The sequence below is a fragment of the Dermacentor andersoni genome, chromosome 8 (genome assembly GCF_023375885.2).
Source record: "Dermacentor andersoni chromosome 8, qqDerAnde1_hic_scaffold, whole genome shotgun sequence".
In the NCBI taxonomy this organism is placed as follows: Eukaryota; Metazoa; Arthropoda; class Arachnida; order Ixodida; family Ixodidae; genus Dermacentor; species Dermacentor andersoni.
In genome coordinates, this window is record NC_092821.1 from 91,412,619 (window position 1) to 91,439,250 (window position 26,632).

General features: G+C 49.0%; 1 protein-coding gene across 4 annotated transcripts in view; it reads right to left on the reverse strand.

Annotated features, from left to right (window-relative positions):
* Positions 1–25,042, reverse strand: part of LOC126529486 (uncharacterized) — a 63,840-nt gene extending 38,798 nt beyond the window's left edge. For all 4 annotated transcript variants that reach the window (XM_050177073.2, XM_055069798.1, XM_055069797.1 and 1 more), the window contains exons 1-5: positions 24,668–25,042; positions 18,989–19,305; positions 16,896–16,989; positions 5,637–5,881; positions 817–2,611 (exon numbers count right to left, since the gene is read on the reverse strand). In XM_050177073.2, coding sequence (XP_050033030.1) covers positions 2,242–2,611; positions 5,637–5,881; positions 16,896–16,989; positions 18,989–19,305; positions 24,668–24,844 — 1,203 coding nt within the window. In that variant the 5' untranslated portion in view covers positions 24,845–25,042 and the 3' untranslated portion in view covers positions 817–2,241. The remainder of the gene's footprint in view (positions 1–816; positions 2,612–5,636; positions 5,882–16,895; positions 16,990–18,988; positions 19,306–24,667) is intronic.
* Positions 25,043–26,632: the final 1,590 nt, after the last annotated feature.

The following is a 26,632-nucleotide window of genomic DNA, read 5'->3' on the forward strand; positions in this document are numbered from 1 at the left end:
CATCAGGCATTGACTCTGTCTCTTGTAAGTCGGGGCATACCCTAGCCCCGCCGTCTTACACTGGACCTATCCCGAAATTCAAACGTTCAACACTTCCACTCTTTGCTCACATATTGCCAACTTAGATCATATTCTCTGGCGGTGCCCCGCATTACAGGATGACGAAGACGTTACGTTGTCCAAGTGGGTGGCTGCCCTACGCAGTCCCGATTGTGAAGCCCAACTATGGGCTGTGCAACTGGCCCGCGGCGTGGCGGAGAGGCTAGGTCTTTCTGTCCCGACGGGGGAGCGGCTCGCTACGTGCTAGTACAAGTTCCGATGGACCTCAATAGTTTTTCCACCATCCATCCCTGCACTAAGGCTGTAACGTATAAGTTGGCTTTGTTGTATTGTATTTGTACTGCCGTCCTTATTAGCGCGTCCCCATCTGCTTGCTCTGATTAGCTGTAAATTGCTAATGGATACGTTACCTTAACATACTTCCTATGCGAACTCAACCATGTCGAACCAGCAACGAATTGCATTACCGTGGTCGGCTGCACGTTCAGTAGACTAGGAACAGGACAATCCGCTCCTATATACTGTTAGTTGAGTCACTTATGATCGGTACCTAGAGAGCTACGTTGCATTATTGCATTATTTAATTTATGCTGCCCTCATTTCAATTCCAGTATCAAAAATAAAGGCAGTAATTCTACGGTAGCGAAGCAATGTCCGCAGCTGCTGCACAAGCTTGCTTGCCCTGTCAAGAAACTATTAGATCGGGTTCAATTGAGGCGTCGCTCAACATGTGGAAATCAAACACGTCGTACTTACCGCAAAGGGAGACTCGAGGCTTGTGGCAGTACCTGAGCAATGACGGTTACCGTGACTAGGCATATAAGCGTCGCGTGCATAGCTACGGTTGTCAGAACGGCCCGATATTCTCCGGTCTATCGAAGTACAGTAGTCACCTCACACGTTCTACACTAATCGCACCAATGCTTGTGTACGTTGGGCTTCCGTTGCCCGGTGAATTTGAGCGAGTCTCAGCGCACTCATTCCGAGTGCCGTTATTGTTCTTCAGAACTCGAAGGCTACGTGGCGAGCGCTTCAAAGGAACAGCTTTACGATTCTTAGCTGCAGTTGTTACTTTCCGAGAGCAGTATCTGACTGTTTTAATAGCCCCGTTTTAAGAGACTCGAAATACAAACATTTGTTTCCTTCGGCGTCGACTTCGAAGATTTTGATGCATTTCGAAGGCTGTTCAATGAGAAGCTAGAGACAATTTACGTTTAAACACCTTGCTGCATTGTATGCGAACTCACTGAAAGACGGTCAGTAAAAATATGAACTGAGCAGCGGCGCTGTTTAGTATGTCGTTTGTTCCTTGAGCCACGTTCTAACTCAAGAACCTCTTGTCATGTTACTGTGTTCCGTACTTCGCCATCTTTATCACTCCTAGAAACCGTTCTTGTACGCATAGACGGTTTCACCTTTTAATGTTTCATAAGGCTAGTAGTACACAATGTTGATAGAGCAGGTAGGAGTTGCATACCTTACCTTTCCGCGCAACGCAGACGAATACAAAGGCTACATCGCATTGAGGTATGTTGAGCTAGCACATGCATTTCATTACACTGTTCGTCATCTACCTGTTTTCATCACTGGTCGGCGGAGAAAACCCTTAACGATGCGAAGTAGTATGTCTACAAGGTGTTTTTTTTATGATAGAGACCGACACAGCAGAACATAGAAAAGACATAGCAGGAAAGGCGCGGGGGCACGTTGGTCTAGTGTCCTTTCTGTTAGCCGAATGTTTTTTTTTTTTTTTGCAGCATTGTTATTGATGTTCACTTTTTCTTTTTTGGATGTGACACATACCCACAAAGGCAATTGTGTTCATAAGTGAAAAATGAAATTACCATCTACATATAACCTATTTCTTGGATTTATTCGTCTTTTTGTTCTTCAGAGTTATACGTTTTATGAAACGGCACGTAAGAAAAAGCGGGTCACGTCAATAAATGTCCCATGAGGACACCCGCCCCCATGACGCGATTCTTTTACCAAGCAACCATGGTGGAAGAAAATAGCTTATCAGTTGTTCATGGCTCTACAATATATAAACCTGCTAGGATAGAGTTGCTCAGGAAAGGGGCGGGGATGACAAATTTTTAATAATTATCAGCGCGATTGGGCAGCCGAGTCAGAGAACCGTGTATGGATTCTGGAGAAGCGCTGGCACGCCACGCATTGTCGTCACACGCCAGTGCTGCCCACGCAAGCTTTTCTGCAAGCCTCCAGTGCGCTGAAGCTGTTCTTGCCAGAGAGGCACAGATGGCGGGCAAGGTTCTTGGCCGTGGCTTTCACACATCGCTCGGCCACACCCGACGCAGCCATGTGGGCAAAGTACGGCTGTTTCAGTCTTTCCGGTGCGCAGCGCTCCTCCCTGGGGACTCGACAACCGGTGGTGCGTGAACTGAGCTCGCGGCAGGAGCGCCGGCACTCTTCAGACGTAGGGAACAAATTGCCCCTGCTGTCGTTCGCGGCCGGGCAGAGGCCGCCCGGGAAGTTCCACGGTCGACACAGATCGCCGTTGAAGAACCAGAGTGGGCCCACGACGTCCTCACTGCAGACGGGTTAGAGTAAAGAGTTGGTGCCAAAAGCTCTGTCCCTGCCGCTTTGTTTCTTTTTTATTTTTATTTTATTTTTTTTTGCATTTTAAGTCATGGCTCATTTGGCCTTGCGTGCCAAGGCTACAACTGCGCAAGGACAAACTCTGTAGTCAAAAGGCTCTTTCCTTACCGAAGAAGTTATCAGAGTTCAAGCTTAGCCTGCGCATGGTTATTCTGAAGAGGAACCTGCTTAACCATGGTATTCAGGTATGCTTGTAATCCTGTGCACCTGCAGGTGGCTCTACTAGCACCCGCGGCCATATAGTTAAAGAGAAGCTGCTCACATTTATGGCAACTTGTCCTTCAAGCGTTCTTTTTTTCATATTACGCATAGCATGGAATCGAAGCAATAGCAGCGCCTTGACTTAGAGTCGGCACACCAAACTTAACAGAATGGTACGTACAGTCGATAATTAGGGTATTTGGTATCCGCACATACTGAACAGAAAATTCATTTTGATCTGAAACGTTCATAGGACAAAATTATAATTCAGGTATATTTATTAACGCGTACCTTTTAGTAAAATACCGTTGCTAAAGGTACGCTCATCGTCTCTCTTCAACTTCCTTTATAGGTATGTTAGAAGTATCCGGCAGTGCTTTTATTAATTTACGTCCATTTTTTCTCGTTGAGGTTTTACGTGTCTAACGTTGGGACACATCGGCCATAATCGCGCTGAATCACTAAATACATGTTTCCCTCGCGTCATCGCTTATACTGTGCGTGCTGTTGCGGAGCCAGCGTAGATTGGCGGGCTCATCATTGCCGTGACAACTGACGCATCCGCATCCAGTGCGTCGATGCGCGATTTCAAATAAAAAAATAAATGCATTCAATTTATTGCCCCTCAGCGCGATACTACGACAACGTGTGCTAAGTGCAAATAAGCAACCATGCAGTTACGTGAGGCTGACTACCGATCCACTAACGTGGCTGGTGCAAATTCGCCCCTCTCGCAGCATTCAGCAGTTACGAAGATCGGGAATTCGAAACTGCCATCCACAGTTAACAGAAACGTAAAAAAATAAGCGTTGAAACTCCTCTTGGCGTTGGCCAAGTAGCCGTAAGCATTGTGCCACCTGCTCATTTCCACGAGCCCGGTGTCATTATCAATGCTATGAAACTTGATCCGTCAAGTACAAACGACAGCGCTGCGACGACACGAACAGCGGCGAACGGCGGCGCAATGTGCATTAACAACGCAAGCAAATTACTGCAAGTGGCGGCGCCAGGTGCACTGTTGACGTTTCGATCATTATAAGCCGTTATCGCTCATTAGCTCCTTATCCACCCCCCATCGAACCATTATGAACTGTGATCAAACGTACACCGGTGGTGCCTGCGTCTAAGGTATGGCCACGCGGACTGCATCTCGAAAACGATCTGCGGTACGGACCGAGAGTGTCGACTGCTGATCGCTCAAACTACTGTGTTTCCACCGCTTCGCGTCGCAGAGAGAAGCGCGGGCCCATATATTCAAAGCGATCTGAGAAAGGGGCGGGGTGCCGCGTGGGCTTCGTGAGCGGTGTGTTCTCGCCGCTTCCTTCGGGCTTTTCTCGTTGGGTAAGCACAGAAATGCTTACGCGTTTAGTAACAGACGCCGACAACTACAACCCGTTTCCGAACTGTTTGTGCCGCTGACTACGATTCACGTCAACTTCAGTTTTCATTCGCGATCAGGCGCCAGTGACCGTTGTCATACCGTTTGCTTTGTCAATCAAAGCAGTTCTTTCTTGACGCTACTTCGCAAGCCTGCTTCAGTGATACCGCTGTGCAGACCACCAATATGAACTTAAAAATGGGTGGCACGTGTTACGCTGTGGCGTGGGACGTAGAAGCTCGTATATGTTTAAACCCATTTTCGGCCGTTGCCAATTTATAGAAACTCGTGCTTTGATGCTGTTTTGTCTAAAGTAGTTAATGGTATATAGATGGAGTTTTCCGTAGACATAATAGAAAATATGCGTGTAGATGCAATAGCGCGCTTTGATGGTAATCAGTGCCAGCGCCACTGAGGGCTTGCTTTTTTTCCGAAGCATGCAGTGGCTCTATGCGTTCAATACGATATAAACAAAGATATTAGAGTAGAACGTAGGTAAAGCGCCCTTAAAAAAACTTTTTGAGAGTGCCCCAATTAACGAATTTCGTGCAGCAGAGAGCTGAACAGTTGAGTATGTAGTTAACATAACTGATACAGAAACGATGACAAGTCGGTCGTTTTGTTATATCCGACTGCTGCGCCAGGTACCTCGGTCGGATAACAATTCACTATCATTTGTCTTTCACTTCCTTTTTGTCTGTGGTAATTTGCCTGACGTGGATATCACCTTTCAAGCCACATCTCGCAAGGCTGGAATCAGTCCTTGCTCAACGCTGCCGCACAGCCACACATTGGACAGTCGGATTACGAGTCTAGGTAAGTTGATTACGCCGTTCTCACGTGTGCTCAAGAGCGCATGTAAGATAAGGGCTATTGTTACATTTAATAGCTATTATTAACATCCTGCACAAAACTGCTCGGGCTTCTGTCGCATCATTTCTGCCCATTTCAGCATTTCGAAGGCCCATTCCTTTACTCTAACGTTCATTCTGCTTTACGCTTTTTTAATATGACGTATCTAGTGCTTCGAGTAACTTCTAAACACCCTTTTCGTTAGAATCTCTGCGGCACTGGCACAAAGTGTCGTCGAAGTGTGCTGTAGCTCGTATATTATGCCGCTTGTTCGCGCACGATTCCACGTAGTACATTTGATCATGGGAAGACATGCACGCATGATAGGCAGTGTTGTACGTATTCTAACCCCTGAAGGTGCGCGAAAACCAGTTGCGAAAGAGCTTTCTCCTTACAGATTGGCGGTATCTTTAAGACGACAAACTGGATTGTTTGCGCATATAAGTTCACCGTAGCTTTAGACGCTTCGCCAATGAAAGCACATTCGATGACTGTAGAAAAATCAAGAGTCGAAAGGCCTTCTTACCTCTTGCATTCGGTGAACAGAACATCTTCGTGGCATTTTGATTCCACGGTGTTCGCATTTGTACCGCAGGCGGCGTCGCAGCTGGCCAGTGACGTGAACTTGTTGGCCCCTCGGTTACACAGGGCGGCCGCCTCCTGGTCTGCTACCGGGACGCATGCTCCTTGAGATGCATCGAAGTAGAACTCATACTTCGGGGACTGGCAGAACACGAAGTAGAAGGCCCCGCAAAACTCCTCTCTCTTAGCCTGCAATTGACAAACGACGGTCACTGATCATACGCTCTGTTTATCGCGCTCTCCCATGTCTCTACCAGTTCACGGCCGTATGATTTATGTTGTCGGAGAGGTATCGGCATCCGAGGACTGCAGATAATTAGATGAACAGATTACAAAACATGGGTGTGCATAGTGTCCATTGCATTCGCGCATGTTAGAGGCAATTGGACATAGGGAAGAGCTCGCTACGGCCTGTCGCGGCATTAATGAAGCTAAGAAAAAAGTTTTCACCTTAATGGACATGCCGTTGTGCCACGGATAACGTGATTTTTTTTATATACCGTATATTCGCGTAAAGGTGGACTCACGTAGGCGTCACACCACCTAACTTTACGCGTCAAAATTTGGCGAAAACTATTGCATTTCACGTAATGCGCGCCGCGACCTTATCTGCTACAGCATGGAAGAGCTGCCCCGCCGTTTAATGCCGATTAACATCCTTATCCTGTTTCCGCAGCTTTGTCTCTATGTATTTACCACTAGCCTCTTTACGCCACTGTTCAATTTAAAATATTCTTCAAAATTGCTCCTCCACTGTGCGGATTCGAAGCCGCATCACGCGGCTTCCCCAAAAGCAGCAGCCCGACGCTTTCGCGCTTTTACCCCAAATGCCCGCGGGCAGCGACGAAATAACTTGGTATTCGCACGCGCTGGTGCGCCACAATTGCAATGTCGGAGGCCAGGCTAAATGAGCCGGACATGGCGGGCGCGCTACCCCATTACACAGCGTGTAGAGCGCGGAAGCGTGGGAGAAGAATCTCGCTGCAGTACGCGAATCATACACGACGTGTTCTGACGACAGCTACGGTGTCACGCCGCATTCCTTAAATTTGATCCCAATAGCGTCGACATAATCATAGTGACGTTCCTCTTCCGTAATTTCTCGAACGAAGCACAGCATTCAGCGATATATGCGAGATCTTCCCTTTTTTGTGATGTTTGTGTTTTGTCGGCGCCGTTCGACCTTAGAGAGTTTTAACAGTTTCGTGTGCCGTGCGGTAAGTACGGTAGTACCGTACTGGCCTAAAAGTGCGCATATCCGGGTAGGCCGCACGGGAAATATTTCCGTATAAAAGTTTCAAATGTAAGGAGCCTTTGCCGTATATGATAACGAGTGTATCGTGTATTGCGAACTCAGCCGGACCAAGTCGAGGCGCAGCAGGAAAATGGCGTCGGCCAGAACCTCGCGTGCTTTTTCCCCCAAGAGACGAGTAAATTTAAATTCCCCTTCTATGACTAGACGAAGTGGCAGGAAGTAGATGACACTTTTAACTCGGACCTTACACTTAAGCAGTTCCTTTAGTGGCGCCAACTTGTCACGCAGAGTTTAATTAGGATGACGTGGCATTATTTGTTATTGGGGTACCTAACATGCTACTTTCCCGCTCGTTTAAAGTGTCAACAGCGATGTAATTGACAACAAGCAGTTCTTTTTTTATATATACATTGCTACGACGAGAATATCCGCAGAAGCACATGTTATTGGACGAAGTTTCAGATGTCGCTACCGGCATTGTTACTGTCCTCCACGCTTACTGTAACCCGCCACTTGCGTAAAGAGTAATGCATGTATGGACAATCTTAAGTTCTGTAATATTCGCCAGAATGATTATTTCCCGCTCGTCACGTAGTTGCCTTAATCAGCAATGCCTATAACCACTATCACTATCATCCTTATCACGTTACTCTACGTATCGAGCAGCACTACCAACTAATGCTCTCTCAATAATCGTGGCACGGTAGTACCCAACGGCAATACCGTACTGCAACATATTTCTGTCGATATCACAATCGTAAATGAACGGTAAAATCTGAGCATTTTACAATAAAATCGTAAAAGTTGGCAGGTAAACATTCGGTTGCACTGTGTAGATCTGCTGCGGTTTGAAAAGCTAGGCATGGTGTTTTTTGTTTTTTCCCCACACTGTCGAGTATAATGTTGACGTGGTAGCAGGAGGTCAGAGAGATGTATTACAACGTGGTACCCAAGAATAAGCCAGTAAACGTGAGACAAGAAAATGCCCCAGACTTCAGCGACCCCATCGGCTAGGAACTCGTCTACTGCCGACAGCAGCATTCTCCTTGCCAAACCACCATCCCAACTTTGGTGGCCTGTTTCTTCCTTAAATAATAGGGCCCACTCATTACGAGGCACACGATGTAAGGCAAGTTTGTAATTTGTTTTACTCGAATAATAATTAGTAGAAGTCAGAGAATGTAAAACTTGTCGAATACGAATAGGAAGTTTCGAATGTCTTATAGTCAAACGCACAGACCTATATTTAAAGCAGAGATATCTACTGCGGTGTAATTAAGTACCACTTCTGTACTAACCAGTTGGAAAAAAAGACAAATAACTATATCAGGTACGAGCAATCAGTTCTAAGCACTGAATCACCAAGTTTGTCATAAAATAACTTCACAAATATCCTCTCAACCCCTTTTAGAGCCAAGTTGCAAACTATCGACTAATGAATGGCTACTGTATGACTAGCTTTCCAAAAACGCCATATATTTGTTTGCTGAAAAAATGTGAGTCGTTGTGGAAAAAGAAAGAAAACGCTATAGAAGCACAGGTGTGCCGAAGAGACATGGGAAAGGGCCCGTTGAAAAGAAAACATAACTGGTTGTAGCGTAAACAATTTGCGGCATGACTAGACAACCGAAAGCTAAAATGATAGAATACATGTAGAACCCACTGTTGGGGTCTCGGTGCTGACGCCCGTTATTGCAAATGGGTCGCAAGCCCCAAGGGTAGCGTTGGCCTGGCGGCCTGGGGCACTGGAAGCATCCGAAAGTCCCGGCAAAGCATGAGAAGACTGGTAACAGAACAACTTGTTTATTCTAACAACGCAAAAGAGCGGCCGGTCAGGTCGACCGAAGTGGAGAGACGGGAGAGCACGTAACTCAACAGAACAAATCGGAGCCTCTCTCTCGGCGTCCGGGGGCAGCTGCTCTTATACTCTCGGCGTCGTGGGCAAGAAGGAAGGTCACGGGATGAGCCCACGCTACGGCGGAGCATGAGCCCACGCGACGGCGCGCACGGTCGAGCCGAGAGACATGTTGAGCCGAGTGTAGTGACGCATCGCCAACCCGCCGACGGACAGACCTCCTGGCACCTCACTTGGGGAGCTCCGCTCCCCGGCTGCCGCGCTTTGACAAGCGTGGGCACACACACACACACGCACACACGAAGACACGTGGCACTGAAACACGCCTGGACACGCTTGGCGGGGAGGCGTTGCGGCGGCGTCGAACGGGCCAAAATGTCCGCCGCTTTGAACGAAGCCCCGGCGTCCGCTGCATCCGCGCCGGCATTACCGCGCGTTGTAGGCGAAACGTAACAGACCGCCCCGCCGGGGGAAGGAGATCCCGATGGTCAGGGGACTGCATCCGCTGTCCGGAGGGATGTCGCTCGATGATGCTCATAACCGAAGTCGGGCGTCCTTTGGCGTTTCTTGAGCGCAGCGCACAGAGAAGGCCTCGTTCTCACGTTCAGGTGCACACAGGACACTGCAAAGTGACTTCGGGAGAGTTGACATTTTTGTTCTCGTTTCCGGCAAGCGTTAGAACTACGCCGAAAGTCAACCGCTCAGTCAGCAAGCACGGCACAACCCTCACTAAGCCCTGCCAGGCTCTTTCCCCTTTTATACTGCTGCCTAGTTCCTTACAGTAGTTTAGCAGCACTCAGAACGCGTCCACAAATCGGAAAATTGCACTAGAAAGCACATCATCACTTTGAAACACTACACAAAAGCAATAAGTTAAAAAAAAATCCTGCCTCAGGAAGAAAAACATCCGTAACAAGCAATTTTGAGGCTGATTCCCACGTTAGGGGCTTCGACTTAAGCCATCGGCGTTACCGTTGAGACTCCCCTTTTTGTAACGCACCTCAAAGGAATATTGTTGCAAAGCGAGGCTCCAGCGCAGGAGGCGGCCATTTTTGGGAGAGATGGTCTGCAGCCATTGGAGAGGGCAGTGATCCGTCTCAATGATAAACCTCGAGCCAGCTAGGTAACATGACAATTTCTGAACGGCCCACACGATACACGCACACTCTTTCTCGGTGGCGCTATACGCCTGCTCACGACTCGTCAGCTTACGACTAGCATACAGGACGGGGTGTTCTACTTCTCCATTTTCCCGTTGGCACAGTACAACGCCCATGCCTCGCTCACTAGCATCACACTGAACAACGAACCCTTTTGTGTAGTCGGGCGATCGTAGCACAGGCTGGCTTGTTAGGGCGCTCTTTAGGGCGCTAAAAGCTCTTTCCTTTGTCTCATCCCAGACGACTGTTTGCGGCTCTGTCTTTCTTAGAGCGTCCGTTAGGGGAGCCGCGATATCAGAGTACCTGGGGATGTACCTCTGATAGTAGCCGGCGACACCTAAGAACGACCGAATATCGGTCTTCGTGCGCGGTTGCGGGAAGTCTCGCACAGCGGCCACCTTTATTTCAGAGGGGCGGCGACGACCCCGACCAATCACGTGTCCGAGGTCGACAACCTCGGCCTGTGCTAACTGGCACTTGGGAGCCTTGACTGTCAAGCCCGCATCGCGCAGGCGGGTTAGCACTGCCCGCAAGTGCGCCATATGCTCAGGCCAGGATGCGGAGAATATCGCTACGTCGTCTAGATACGGTAAAGCGAATTCTTGCTGTCCCCGCAACACTTTATCCATGAGGCTTGAAAAGCAGTATGGCGCGTTCTTCAAACCAAAACTCAAAACTTTAGGACGGAATGTCCCCATTGGTGAAATGAACGCCGCATACCTACTAGCCTCTTCTGTAAGTGGAACCTGCCAATAACCCCTGACAAGATCTAGGGTGGAAATAAACTGAGCGCTACTCACTCTCTCAAGGCGCTCCTCGATGTTAGGGATCGGATAAATTTGATCCTTAGTGATGGAATTAAGCCTGCGGTAGTCGACGCAAGGACGAGGTTCCTTGCCCGGTACCTCAACTAAAATCAAAGGGGAGGTATAATCACTCTCACCCGCCTCAATAACACCGAGCTGTAGCATTTTCTTTACCTCAGCCTCCATAATATCGCTCTGGCGGGGTGACACCCGGTACGCCTTGGATCGTACTGGCTCTGGGGAGGTAAGTTCTATGTCATGAGTAAGGACAGAAGTCCTACCAGGCCTCTCAGAGAACAGACCTTGAAACTCTTGTAAGAGCTGGTGTAGTTCGGTTTTCTGCTCAGGCGACAGGGATGCTTTACTTATTAAGTCACTAATGACTTGATCGGTGTCTTTCCTGTTCGTCACTGAGCCTAGTCCCGGAAACTCGACCGGAAGCTCTTCTAACTTTCCCGCATCGGGAATTTCCTCTCCAGTATCTGGTGCCTTTAACGCTACAGGCTCAATTTTATTCAGTTCGGGCGTGCTCTGAATACCAGCTTGCTGCGCCTCTGACCCTTTCTCATCGTTCAACAACGTCGGCCCCGCAACTACCGCCTTTGCAGCGAGCTCCCGAACCTTCGATCTGGTTAAGGCCTGAACGCTAGCCTCACCAAACAAAAGCCCCTTCTCGCGCAGGAGGTGATCGGACCTGTTCGAAAATAGGTACGGGTACTGGGGGGGCAGCATAGATGACACTGCGGCCTCCGTCTCAAGTGCTCCGAAAGGTCCTTCAATAAGCACTTTTGCTACCGGCAGACACACGCTATGAGCTTCCACTGCTTGTTTGATCCATGCGCACTCGCCCGTGAACATATCGGGTTCTACGTAAGAGGGGTGAACTACATCCATTGTAGCTGCGGAATCGCGAAGCACTCGGCACTCTTTCCCGTTCACGAGGAGGTCTCGCATGTAAGGCTCGAGAAGCTTCATGTTCTCGTCAGTGCTGCATAAAGACAAAAACACGACTTTTGTTTTTGTTTCTGGACACTGCGCCGAAAAGTGGCCCGGCTTCTGGCACGTATAACAAACGCGCGCTTGCCTCGTCTCGAACCGCTTTCTGCGTTCGGCTTCGGTTGCCGCCGTCTCCGTACGTTCGGTCGGACCCTGCGCCGAAAAGTGACCCGGCTTCTGGCACGTATAACACACGCGCGTCCGCCTCGTCTCGAACCGCTTTCTCATGGGCGTGAACTTCGGCCTCTCAAACTTGGAGCCAAATTCACCCTTTTGACCGTCCTTAGCTCCACGAGCCCGACGCGTCACAAACTCCTCGGCTAACTCAGCGGCTCTAGCCACCGTACTAACGTCTGGCCTATCCAAGACCCAGTACCGCACGTTCTCAGGTAACCAACCGACTATAAAACTGTTCTAGCCCGAAACACTGCAGAACTTTCTCGTGGTCACCAAACGCTTTCTCTTCTTTGAGCCACTCCTGCATGTTTGACATAAGCCTGTAGGCAAACTCTGTATATGACTCACTCTTGCCTTTCTCATTTTCCCGAAACTTCCGACGGAACGCCTCCGCTGACAGCCGGTACTTTTTAAGCAGACTCGATTTCACTTTGTCGAAATCCTCTGCCTCCTCTCTATTCAAGCGAGCGACTACGTCGGCCGCCTCGCCGGGTAGCAAAGTGAGCAAGCGCTGTGGCCACGTTTCCCGAGAGAACCCCTGCTTCTCGCACGTTCGCTCAAAGTTAACCAGGAACAAACCAATGTCCTCTCCAAGCTTAAACGGCCGCATCAGGTCAGTCATTTTGAACAATACTCGTTCTCCTGCACCGTGTGCCTGACTTCCATTACGAGCGCGTTCCATCTCTAACTCGAGACGCTTCATTTCCAAAGCGTGTTGACGGTCGCGCTCTTCTTTTTCTTTCTCTTTTTGTTCTTTAAGTTCACGCTCATCTTTCTCTTTCTGTTCTTTAAGTTCACGCTCCCTCTCCTCAATGGTCTCAAGGCATTCCGACAGCTCGTCATCCTCAGCTTCTAACTCAAGAATAGCCCTTAGCAGTTCTGGTTTTCTGAGTTTGTCTGAGACATCCAGACCCAACTCTCTTGCAAGCTCCAGCAATTTCGGTTTGCGCAACGACTTCAAATCCATGGCTGCTCTGAATGCTGCTTTCTCTACTGCCTACTATTGTCTTGCCGCAAAGTAACCCGGCAGCAACGGCAACCACAATTACCAGCTCTGTTTCTGACACTAACAAAAGCCTGGCAAAACTCAGAAGAAGAAAGTCCCGCACTCACCAAACCTCGCAGCCAAGAATTCAGCGCAGTCGTTCCGCTGCAGGCAACCAGTCATCACACAGGGCTCGTTGCACTGCTCCCGGATGGTCGTTGTGCTGCTCAGCATACATTCAACCGCATCTCTTCGCTGCTGGCCTCCGTTGTCGCGATCTCACCGCTGGCAACCAGTTGTTGGCGACTCCGGTGCTGACGCCCGTTATTGCAAATGGGTCGCAAGCCCCAAGGGTAGCGTTGGCCTGGCGGCCTGGGGCACTGGAAGCATCCGAAGGTCCCGGCAAAGCATGAGAAGACTGGTAACAGAACAACTTGTTTATTCTAACAACGCAAAAGAGCGGCCGGTCAGGTCGACCGAAGTGGAGAGACGGGAGAGCACGTAACTCAACAGAACAAATCGGAGCCTCTCTCTCGGCGTCCGGGGGCAGCTGCTCTTATACTCTCGGCGTCGTGGGCAAGAAGGAAGGTCACGGGATGAGCCCACGCTACGGCGGAGCATGAGCCCACGCGACGGCGCGCACGGTCGAGCCGAGAGACATGTTGAGCCGAGTGTAGTGACGCATCGCCAACCCGCCGACGGACAGACCTCCTGGCACCTCACTTGGGGAGCTCCGCTCCCCGGCTGCCGCGCTTTGACAAGCGTGGGCACACACACACACACGCACACACGAAGACACGTGGCACTGAAACACGCCTGGACACGCTTGGCGGGGAGGCGTTGCGGCGGCGTCGAACGGGCCAAAATGTCCGCCGCTTTGAACGAAGCCCCGGCGTCCGCTGCATCCGCGCCGGCATTACCGCGCGTTGTAGGCGAAACGTAACACCACACGTTGTCATGTAAGCCTCAGTGACAAGACCTAAAACAAGATCATTTTGCTTCTGCATGGTTTCGAAAACATTTGTGGTTGTTTCACTTCTGAAAATTTGCTATATTTTCTTCAGCAGACAGAACAGCAATCATACTTTAACATTCCTTTGTCGCAAAATATTTGGTGTGTTAGTATTATTTCAAAATATCGTGCACTTCCTCTTTTAATACAAATGTGAATAGCTGATGTGAACTAGTTGATTTGTATTCGAAACTTCGAATGTTCGTCCACCTCCGTTAATTTCAGTCATTACATTCAACAATTAGCTGAATATATATAGGCCACAAAACATGTTTGTTCTGGTGCGAAAAAAAAATTATATGTAAGGCTCTTTGTTACTATGCTAAGACCGCAAATATGTTGTTTTTGTCGCTAGCCATGCAAGTGAAAGTACGTAATTAAGTAATTATAGTGTAGGCTTTCATTTACTCGATGCATTGAAGGAATGGTATGGACCGGCTAAGCCATTCCAGCAGTACAAATGGTTCCTCACTTTTCTGAGAAATTAACGCGAGTGGAATTACGGGGATATCCACTATCCGCAATGGGGTATGAGCGGTATGGACAGCTCCACTACGCAACGTTTTCGCACAGTGTTCAAGCTTTCCATTTATTGCGTGCGCCGAAAGTGGGGAGCACGGGTAACGGGCAGCGGCCCCAACTTAAACTCGATGATACTGTGTGGCCAGGTGATGAGAATAGAGCCAACAGTGGGGCTCGTTGGTGTTGATTCATTAGAGAGTTATAGCATAGTGGGATCCGCGATCCGCTTCCGCAATCTGCCACCGTGAAATGCATCTGCACATAGGTGTGAGCCCACCTCCCACAGACGCTGCTCCGAGGCCACCACGCCAGGCCAACTGTGCATGCACACGCTTCGCCCAGTTCATTACCGCCTATGTGATGCCCGCGCGGTTGTTGTTGTTTTGTTTTTTGTTTTGTTTTTTGTTTTTCGAACAAGATGCTCCAAGTTCCCTCGCTGGTGACGGCGCTGCGAAACTCGGCAATAGTTAGTGTCAGACATTTTTTCGTATCATGTATCATCAAGTGATGATGAAATCGAGCTCATCCACGTTACCGCATTTGAGAATCAATGTGTAGCACTTAGCACTTAACTGGAGTCGTCGAAAGACACAATCCGAGAGCTTGAGGCTTCGTAGACAGAAAAGGCGCAGCGAATGCTTTGCGAGGTGGTTCGCCTGGAGGTGTATTCGGTAAGTACCAATCTAGTCGTCTGCCCATTGCAGCTGCTCCTGTAGTGTGTGGTTGGTTGGGCTGTGGTATCAGTGAGAAGGAGACAGCCGCCCTGAGCAAGTCTCCCCTTCACTGGTCAAGCTCCAGCCACATAGCGGCGGCCGGAAGGGACAGTCCACTAGCTGCACTCATAATGAATATCCCCACTGGTTTGCACTTCCATGCCGAAGAACCCCCTTCAAGAATTTAGAAAGTATGCATGAATTGGACGCGCGTAAATGAAAATACGTTTGTTTCTCTCAATAAAGTAGGCAACAAAGAACAAACAACCAGGCGAATCGCCTCCACGGTGGTCGCTGCGCGCGCTGCCTGTCCGAGAAACGAAACGCCCTCGTATCCTGTATTTCGGTCAATCTAGTGGTTCCTGCAACGCGTCTATTCTAAGATGATGCCGCGTGAATGAGGAGCGCTTTTTACATCCCTTCATAATATTTATTCTGCAACCTGTGTTCAATATTTACGGTCAAATAATTCCTGGCCTATACGGTATAGTTCGCACGACTGGTTGACGGTCATATCAGTGAAACCGGAGCTCTGTCGGTCATCGCTCGCGAATCTGTGTAGTTGTCCAGACGTGCAGTACGGTGGAGGGCAGTGACACTGTTACGGGTGAAAAGGAGTGCCGTAAAAACGGGAAATTCTGCTTCATATTTGTGAGAACACAAAGGGATATTGCGCGATACTGCGCCAGGTGTATGAAAAGAGGAATATGTCGAAAAACGGCATGTACAAGTGGTACAATCACTTCCGTGGCGGTCGGGACAGTGTGAATAAGGCGCAGTGACCAAGTAGGCCCGTGAGGTCCTGCACGTCTTGACAACGGTTCATTTGGAGAACCACACGCGTTCGCGAACAATCACTCAAGACCTCGGGTTTCGTTGACCTGGCTGCCGACCAGTAGCACAAGCTTCACCGCGCGCCAGATATTCATTTGCACTATTCATTGATACCAGTTTTTAATCATGCGTCATGCACAAATGGTTACCGAGCTTCACGACGCCGCCACCATGGCGACAGAAGTTGGTGCCTCCACCCTGGCTGTTAAAAAAGAAAAAAGAAAGATTTAAAACGCGGCGATGCGCCGCAGTGGCTGTAAAGGACCAGGCGAACTTCGCGAATGCGCAGAGGCTGTCTACAGTTGCGGATCACAGAAGCAGAATGCAGATCACGGTATGCTAGAACTCTGTTATTGACTGCTGCGTGGCAGAAAGACAACGAAGACGAGGTGGTTGTTGTTGCCTCAGCGCTCAGTGTGTTCACTTCATCTCTTTCCGTTTTCTTCCTGACGTGCGACAGTTAATAATGAATGACGACAAACAACAATAAAGCGGCAATCAATGTTAGGCAGTTTAAATTTCCAATACTTGAGAATATGCTCTTGTGCTACGTTACGCAGGTCAGGAGACGTTGTCAAGCAGTTGTATTTAAAATTATATCCGTAGTGATATTCAAATTGCAAAAATGGCCTAATCGTTCACTGGAAGCACCTTGCCGAAATTGCGCAAATGTGTTGCCTTTATACGAAAATATGGGCTTTCATTTCTTTGAAATAAAGAAGAATTTTCCTATTTTACGTATGTTCTACGATGCAATCCCCCGAGAAACGTCCATCGGCGTTGGTGTCCCCACGTTATTTAAAATATTGATGTAATAAGGTACGAAGAATTGTAGCTCATACAACCGTGAAGATGTATAGAAGAGTCGAGAAAGGTATTGATGCTCACCCGCCGTGAAGCCTGATGAGGCATATCCGCTGGCGTGCTCGTCAAAGCCTCTGTCGTTTCCACTTCCTCTTTGGATGTCCTCTTGGTCACCTCGCTGATCCATCCGAACAAAAAAGCACACTCTTGAATGCACAAACATGGTTCGAATACCTCGTAAAATGACAAAAAATTTTCAATCTAAGCTCTTAAATTCGTAGCCAATATTCCGATAATATGCAAACAAGAAGCATACAAACGCTACCAAATCGCGCAAACTTAAAGTTGGTGGGTGACATGCTAATCAGCAGTCGCTAAGATAATTTACGCTCCAGCGAATTTCATGAAATTCGGCGTTGCTAAGCAATATTTATTGATACTTTGGTCCCTGAGAGTCTGTTTCGATGAAAATTAAAACTGCAATCATCGAGAAATTTTAAATTTATTGGTCTTTGTTTTTCGAAATAGTTGTCCTACAGATTTGGCATATTTCATTTCTTTTATACAGGTGCGCCTATAGAGATAAATTTGACCTAATCGTGCTAGTAATTGTGGCGCGCTTCCAACTCAACACAAGTCGTTTTAAACTCAATATCACGTCTGATGTCGCCTACGCTTCCAGCCAGCCTACTGCTGAACTCCTTCGGCTGAAGTCAGGCAAATCAATTTGTCAAGTACTGAGAAACGAGAAAACCACAAGGGGCAAACTCTTCCATGAACGTTAGGCGACCAAATGTGTGTTAAATCGATGCTCCATAGCTCCTTCTATCACATCGCAAGAGTTGCAGAAGACGACGAATGGCATAACATCGCATTCACAATTCGCAAGATACGCGGTGTTACTCCCACCACCGCCAAATTGTATTTAAATTCAGTTCGGATTCTTAGGATGTTTCGCCCGCTTTCCGCTATCTATGTCCTGATCTAAGCGTTTCAGGCCAACTTCGGTCACTGGGTATGGGCCAATAGGTATATCTGCTTAACTCCAACTGATTTCTTCAACGCCAACTTCGGTTACCTAATGTGCGCCACGAGGTATGTGCTGCTCTCCTTAACAATCGTAATAGCACATAAAACATATCTCCACTAATTACGCGCCCATCGCAAGATTGCTAATGACGTCAATGGGTAAATTTTTCTCAAAGGATGAACTTGCTGCCTATTTTTCCCACTTTCATTTTTTTCTTGATTATTCCTACTTTTCGATGTCTCCATTTCAATAAAAAAAATGTTTCTGCTGTGATCTCCTTTGCTCCATCATCTGTTGACTTAATGCAGCCGAAAATGGTTCCTTCGTATTTGTTCTTCTCAATCACTCTGTTATGATACAATTTGAACAAACATTCGTCAAATGTATAAGGAAAAGTGAAGAACTACATTTGGGGTCCTGTACGGGTCTCTTGTTCAACATGATAGCAAGGGCAGTGAATCAGTGGTAAAGTAAGATCGTACGATTAGGGCAAATCATTTTTACGGAAGCCCGCAAAATTAAAAGGGATACACATTAAAAACATTAAATTGCTAACCTCCCGACGCACGTATCATTTGTACAGTGCTCACGGAATGAAACGGTTCAATTTAGGCCTAACTAATGCGCATACTTTCGTTTCCACCGGTTACGTTCGTGTCACATCGACGTAATTTTGGCGCGTACGCATAGATAAGAATCCGCGTAACCTTTGGTGGCCAGTACCCAAATTCACAAAACGTTCTTACGCTAAAAGCATTCGTGCCAGCGAATAGTGATGTGGGAAATATTATTAGCGAATGCAATCAGCCAATGTAAAACAGCGCTTACGAACGAAAAGCTTTGTGAACCTGGCCCCAGATTCCTAGCGACAGGACATGGTACTCTATATATCAAGGGTTCTGCTAGATCTTCCCTGTCACCTTTCATTCAATGAGCACTGTACGTCCTTCTAAAGAGCGCTCATACGGGTTTCTCAAAATGAGAAACCCGTATGAGTCTTTTTTTGCAGCTTGAGGCTACAGACGGGTGGATAATAATTTTCTCTTTCAAAACCCAACATTGTACTGCCTCTTGTCAAATACTTGTGGTTGGATTGCCCGGGTGCCAATCAGCAGCACATTGCCCACCGAAAGTTCACAGTGCTCACTGAGAGCTAAGTCTTCTTCGAGCGTCGTCATTTGCGCCAGCTGCGAGTGGCCGCGACGCATTCGCGTGCAACCAGGATCCGACGCCGCCCCTGCCCGACGCCACACCCGCCGCCAATGGTGGCAAGTGCTGCTGGTCCGCCGGCTGACCAGTGGCCTCGTCGTGCTCGGCCAGCCAGGCGCTGGTGCGTCCCAGCATCAGCGACGCGACCAGCAGCGCGATGAGCAGCACCGAAAAGACCAGCATCCGGACCAGGTTGCCCATCCAGTTGGTCTCTCCGGCCGAGACGCCGCTGTTGACCGTCGACGGCTCCGCCTCCTGTAGGATGGATCCAGTGTTGATAATACTTGGAAGGCCACTGTCACGAAGTGTCCCTTTTGCTGAAGTTGTTATAAAGGAGTAGTATAAAGCTTTACAATGGGCGAGGAGGAAAATACGCTTTTCGGCCCATTCCTGCTCTGGGGCTCCTGCGAGCCGACGCGGGGCTGCTTCAATGTTACGCCTTCGTGTTCTGCGGTTAGATTTTGTGATGTATTAGCGCGTTCTCCAAAAAGGTAGCTTGAAGTCAGTTCGCACAAGGTTATCCTCAAACCATATAGCAGCCTTCGGGTGCAGAAGTGACCATAGAGCATGCGTAATGTCTCCGAGCTGCGTAAACATGCGATTCGCGTCATCAGTCGCGGCGTAGTTACACTGCGAACCACTTTGGCTATATCGGCTTCCAAAACGCAGCGGCGTCTGTGAATTGTCAGCGTCAATGGGAAAATATTCTCGCTATTTGATCGCCTCGCGCTGGAAGTGAAACGTCAGCGTGCTCCTGTACGCGGCCAGAGCAATGCAACCCCGAAACGCCCACGTGCCGGTCGTTATAAAACATTTGCGCAGTGGTCAATCGGCCAGTTGTGTCGGCATCTCTTGCGAAAAAAAGAAAAGAAACGCAATAACTGCACAGTAGCACCGCGCATGATAATGTTGCACGCTTAACCCAAGTGCTATAGAGCCAACACATCTATAACCCAGCAGCTACCACATGCTTCGGACGCTAGCGCTGCTCGTAGCCGGACGCGCTCGACCACTCGGCAAGTGTGATTCATATTGTACGGCCGGCTGTTATCCCTAACCAAACTATTTGGTTCGTTGATGGTAACCCCGTCCAATAAACGCGGCAGTTGCGCATTGTATCTTCAATAAAGATTTGAGCTTTTGTCCAAGGGCAAACTTAGCACGGCCAAACTTTGGCATAGGCCCTTCTGTACTGCACCGTGTTTATTACGCTAGCTTACTCTATGGGCTTTTTATTGCGGTCCAAAGAGTAGTTGTAGCTTGCCTTTATTTGTCGTTGAATATAACTTAAAATTCATTTGTATTTGCAGGTCCCTAATTCCGCCGTAGGTTGATTTTACGGCACACTAAACCGCGGACAGCGCCCCTTTCAGCAAGTCGTACCATTGGCAAATGTTTTGATTCGGCAGTAACGAGAAAATACATAAGGTATCATGTACGCCAGACCGTTATGCCCTTCGTAGTGCCTTCAGAGCACCGAGAGATTAAAAAAAATATCCCTGACGATTACGATACTCCCTAATGCGAAATTTAAGCGCAGCTGTACAGGTGTTTTAATTTCTCGGTATTTTGGCTGACGCGGACCATTTATCTCGTGCGGCACGTTGCAAACAGAGTGGTGTGTGGCGTGACTGCCTCGCTAATTGGCCGACCGCGAGAGGCCGTACGTGTGCGACGCATAGGCGCGATTGACAGGAGCCGCCGCAGACAGACCTCCACTCATGCAGTGCTTTGTATCCGCACAAATGAAGCGCGCTACTCTGGGGCCATCTCGTGGCCATCGTCGCCGCAAAGCGCGTCCTGCGCGGCACTACGCTTTCCTTCTCACGCTTTAAACATGCCCTCCTCCACCGCTGGCTCATTCACACTGGAGACTGACAGCGGTCGCGCGACCAAGTAGATTGCACAGCGATGAGTCGCAAATGGTCGCTTTTCTCGAAAAGGGACTATTCAGGTCCAGTCGCTCGCTACTCAATTTTTCAGTCGCGTGAATGTGGTCGCAAAACTTCTAAACTAATGTGTTTTCATCCTGCGTCGCGCCAACTACAATGACCATGGCAGACTGCAGGCCTATAATTGGCGCATTGGCTTGTGGCGCTTAGTTGCAGCAGTTCCGGCAACGTGTTAAATGTACGCGGTGGTATTGTGAGGAAGGTAAACAACAGTAAAAGACAGCGGAATAATTATGCACCGATTCCCACGCAGCGCGAACAAGAAATCACGACTTACTCTCGATAATACTCCTCGTCATGAGCGCGGACTTCGGGCAGGGGACGACTTGTGCGGCCGGCCACTTATCGCGAACAGAGGCGCGCGGGCACCTATTAGAGTCGGGTTTTTTTTTTTCGGAGGCTTCCGCACTCCCACACCTGACACCACGGCAGAGCACACCAGCTGAGTGACGACGTCATCCTGTTCGGTCGAATCAATATTCATGACTGCTGCCAGAACGCGAAACCAGCGAAGTGCGCGTGAACTGCGTAGATCCCTACAGTTCTCCCTGAGTACTATAATCTCCGGGATTGCGACTTGCAGGTCACGCTGAGCCGTGCCTACCGGCATCGGTCGCCTTCAGTCGTTTTTTTGGTCGCCAGTAGCAAATGGCCGCTCGACCTCCTTAAAGGGGTCGAGACGAGAAAATTTTCGTTCATGCGTTTGACTCAGGCGTTGCGTATTGCTTCAGGAAGCACAATACGCACCGCGGGATTCATATATACCCGATAAATACTTTAGTAACAGCATTATTATACCGAGAGATTTCGGTTTCGGTTTCTAGGCTTCGGGTGATGCTATGACGCTGTAGGAGGGGAAACGCAACACGGCTCTGTCACGTGGGCTACAAAAAATACTGACGTAAAACTATGCTGCGTCGTCTGCTCGCGCATATGCGTGCTCTCCGAGCAGAGGTATACTGGCGACTCGAAGTGCATGTCGCGATTATTATATTGTTGGGAAGAGCGACAACAACGCTAAGAATTATTGCGGCTTGTGAGCGTCGGAGATTCATTCCGAAGCGCCATCAGCTTTAGCTTTGAAGTGAACCTGGAGGAGGCCTACCGACGATATCGGCGCTGCCGAAAAATCAGCGGCGCTGAGGCTGCCGTCGGTGCGAAAGTGACCACTCCTCGGTCGCTGATTGGCCGCTTCGCCGTACGGCTGCCGCAGATACGGGTCCCGCACCCATCCTCTGTAAGGCAAGTAATTCTCGCCGTTCGCGAGCACAAGCGACGTCGCACCGCAGCCCGCGAGCGTCGTGCGGCGAGTTGCCGTGCCGGTAACGTGGACGGGCCTTTACACGTTGAGAAACGCCAACCGAACGAGACACCACTCCGAGCTGGCGAACTATGTCACTCGCAGATGCAACGTCAACAGCGCTCCGCTACAGCGCTGTGCATGTCTCGCTTAGCCAGGGGCCAGGGTTAGCTCGGTTACAGTGTTCTTGAAGTCTGTAGCATAGAGAAAGGATTGCTATGTGCCTGTAGCTCGGTCATAGTGGAAGCTATGCTCGGTCGCTCGGTTCCGCAGGCTCTGTAATCCGCATTCCATCGCTACTCATCATACGTCACGTTCTTGTGCTAGTGTACTATAACGCCAATATTTTCGTTCCTCTGCTTTCCCGTCATAACAGCCGCGCTAGCAATGGGTCTCGACCACGAGAAGGAGGTTTCAATGACTTTCTGGAGCTGAATTAAAATTATTTTCAAGTGTTTGCAGCGTCCAATACCTCGTTGTGTGTGTCGTCACATACAGAAGCAGCCCACAACAGGCTTTCTATAGCGTCGAAATTGGGTGTCAACCCCTTTAGATCGCTAGTGTGATTGAGCCTTCGTGGTTGCGCTGCACACTCCTCCTCGCGCCCTCTTCCCTTGCTTAGTCGTACCTCCCGCTGCGCACAGCGTTCGCGTTCATCTTTCGCTGTGTTCCTTCACTCGGTTACAAAGGGCACGCCGACGCTCACTGCAGGAACGGGCGCCTGTAGGAGTTGCGCTCTAAGACGCAAAAGCTTTTGGCGCAAGCATACTTCGGCAAAACAGTTTTCTTATCTACTTTCTAGTAACACAGTTTCAAGCTCATTTCCACAAGCTGCTATTTTAACATGATACGTTAAGCCAGGAACAGTACCAGTTTGGCTGCTTCTAATTTGTTGTAGTGAAGGCACGATGACACGGGCCCATAAGACACACGAGATGACACACAGCACTATTACCTGATTACTTATGTGCACAACCGCACTCAGAAAGAAAAAAAAATACATTATTAAGGCAATACATAAAACACTGTCATCCATAACGCTGAAAAACACAATTGTCATCATCTCAAAACTATTTCTTCACAATTCACAGCTACTTGTTCAGCTAGGTATAGGAATGTCCTTGAAGGCAGCGCGGGAAATGCGGCGTGTTGCTATTAAATCCGCACCCCCGCGAGGCAGCGGTGTTGCCAGTGCAATAAAAATGTGGAGGACTCTTAAGCTACGCCTTTAAGAGTGGAACGCGATAGCATCCAAAGATTCCCGACTGCTTATCACACTTCCCGGCAAACGCACCTTTCTTGCAGATGCGTAACGCCCCTAAATAAAATTAGTGGATGCGCGCAGGTAAGCGGCATCTGCATGGTGTAGTTGCAAGGAACCGAGTGGCCTCCGCCACTCTATGAATGGGAGAAACACTAGAAACGGGGTTCGTGTTTGAGTTTTCGCGTAACAAAATTATGTTTGCTGGTATAATCAAATTACAATCCGACGCTATCATGTCTTCAGGTTGTGTTTAGGTCGTACTTTACGGTTGTGGTTGCGTATTTTGCATTGAGGAATTCAATTCGTTAAGTAACGCATCTGCGCTACGCGAAGGGCCTATACGTGATTGTGGTTCGGAATGATTTCTCGCGAAACGACGTCCGACGCCCACACCAGATTTTTCGCGACACTGGGTCTTTAATGCCCTAGCGTTACACATGCGACCTACAATATACCGCGTTCACTCTTCATCTCCACTGACAACTCGCATGACAATTAGCTCTTAAGGCGCGTTTGTCAACATGTTACACAGACTTTATCCGCGAAGCATTCCTATTGGGTTTAGATGTATCTCTCACTTGCCAGTGCGATGTACCATGGCAATAATTCCCCATCGCTGCACCACTATAAACACCGCCTTTCTTTTTTTTTTTTTTCTTGTGCACCCGGTCCACCCTTGATCGTTACGTTGTCGTTGATTGCTCCCATGGGCTCGCTAGCCAAGCGAGTGAATGTTCTTCTTCCGTTTTACGGTTTTCGTTTCGCAGATGTTATCTTTCAAGTTGCCCAGTTTACCCTTTTAACAGCTCAACTAAACTAAACCCGGGCGTTTTAGATGTCAGAACCATGATCTGATTACAAAGCACGCCGTAGTGGAGGATTCTTTACCGGGGACGAGCGTTTCTAGTGTTCCGCCCTCACTGGAATACGGCCGCCGCTGCGCGGGTCAACCCCGCGACCTCGAATTTAGCAGTGCAGCGCCATAGCCACTATAAGCCATAGCACCGGGTGTCTTTGTCAGGAACCGCTGCTGAACAAACAGCACTACTGCAGCACAAGTTGAACGAGACCAGTGAGCCGTCGACATTAAACCACACTGACCTCGGTGCAGCTGGCGGAGAAGTCGGGAAAGCCCTGTCCGGTGGCCGATTGCGCCCAGAAGTCGACAGGAGCTGCGGGCCAGTAAGGGGAGGCCGCCCATTGCAGCTCAAATGGCGCTGTTCCAGCGCGATGGCCCCGGTTCTGGTGCAGCGGCTGCTCCGTGGCGAGGTCCTCCATTTTGGCTCACGCAACTTTCACCTGATCGGCGTGCCAAGAGACTAAATATGGCGCTTCTTCTACGTTCTCATCTATGCCTCTCAGACCGGTAGGTCATGCCCTGTCTGCTCGTGTATATTGTTGTTGTTGCCAGTTTAGCTCGTGCTTCACAGCCGCTATGAAAAATTGGGCAAGGTCAAGTGAGTAAAACTAATGAACAGAAAACGTTGGTTTCATTCACAAATAAGTGAAATTGAGAAATTTGATTGCAAGGATCAAAGAAAATAAATTGGAGAGCCTGAATTGAAAGAAACTAAAATTATTGCCAAAGAACGCAGATTTACCTACGTAAGACTTTGACTTAATTATAAAGCCTCGGACTCACTGATCTGACAAATAGATCCGCGGCAGTAGCTGTAAGCAAGCTACCGCTGTCAGAACCAATGCTACATTCGCGGGGCATATGTTATTAGCTATGAAGGGAAAGCTGACAGGGTGGAACTCCTGCGCATGCATTCATACACCACGTAGTCCGGGTGAGTTTGGCCACGGTTTCGGTCTCTCTGGCCTTGCATAGCTCCTTTAATTTAGTGAAGGCAGAAACGGTTGACTTTGCGTAAAGTTATGTCGGCAATCAACTAATCGAGCTCTGAGCAGCGAGCAACGGGAGCCTTCGTCGCAGCGCTGAAGCTCCCATACGATCTCCGCGTCGGTTAGCACTACGACGCGCAACCAACGCCCCCGTTGACAGAGCCGTCGCAGCATAAGTATATATATCAAAACGTTTATTTTTTTAAAAAAAGTGCAGAAAGCGAGTGGGTGGCGCCCCTAGTCCAGGGCCCCACTGGCTTCAGCGGTCCGCCGTGCCTGGTCGAGGAGCGCTAGTTGCATCTCCCGATCCTCGCTGGCGAGCCAAGTCTCCAACTGCTCCCTTCTGGAAAGTTTAACAGATATTTCTGGTGTAATAATTTTGGGTCGCCTGTTCCGGTAATCCCACGTCATGTGGAAGAGAGTTGGCCGGCCTCCGCACCAAGGACAGCGAACGCTGTACAGCGTTGGGTGAATGGCATGTTTCAAATAAAGGTTTGGAAATGTGTGCGTCTGTATTCGGCGCCAGTTATAAGAGTCCAGCCTGGATACGTCAGGGTGTGGTGGTCTGTACTTTCTTCGCTCGCGCCGTTGGTGCTCAGGGATGTCTCGTGGTAAGAAGGGGGTTTCGTCAGAGTGGTCGGCTGCTCGGTTGACAAAAGCAGGAGCTGCACCGTCCGCTCTTTCATTGTCCTCGAGTCCTGCGTGACCTGGGCACCAGATGATCATGTGTGTCTGTGTTAGGTTGGATCCTAATAGGTGAGTGGTGCTGTATGGTAGCCTCCCGGTGACGAAGAGTCTACATGAGACTTTGGAATCTCTAAGAGTTATCGACGATTGTCCCAGAGCGTCCTTAGTTTTAATAGTTAGCGCGATGGTTGAAGCTTCTGCGGTTATTAAAGAAACTCGTTTGTAACTGGCGACGTTGGTTCTTTCCGCGTGCGTTTGCTTAATTCTCGCACAAATGCCACAAATATTGTTTCGTTCACTTGGACAGTTTTTTTATTGCTGATGTTGGCCATCAGTCTCTGCGGGGAGCTGACAGGCGGGAAGGCAAGCGAGGAGCACTCACCAGAAGACATGGGAACCCTTCTGCTTTCGAGAAACGAACGTATAAGTATTCAGAAACCAATCGTATAATTAAATCAAAAATTTACTTACGGTAAGAACAGCCAGAATCACACTGGACGAGGAGGAGAGCGTGCAGGTAAACATGGGCAG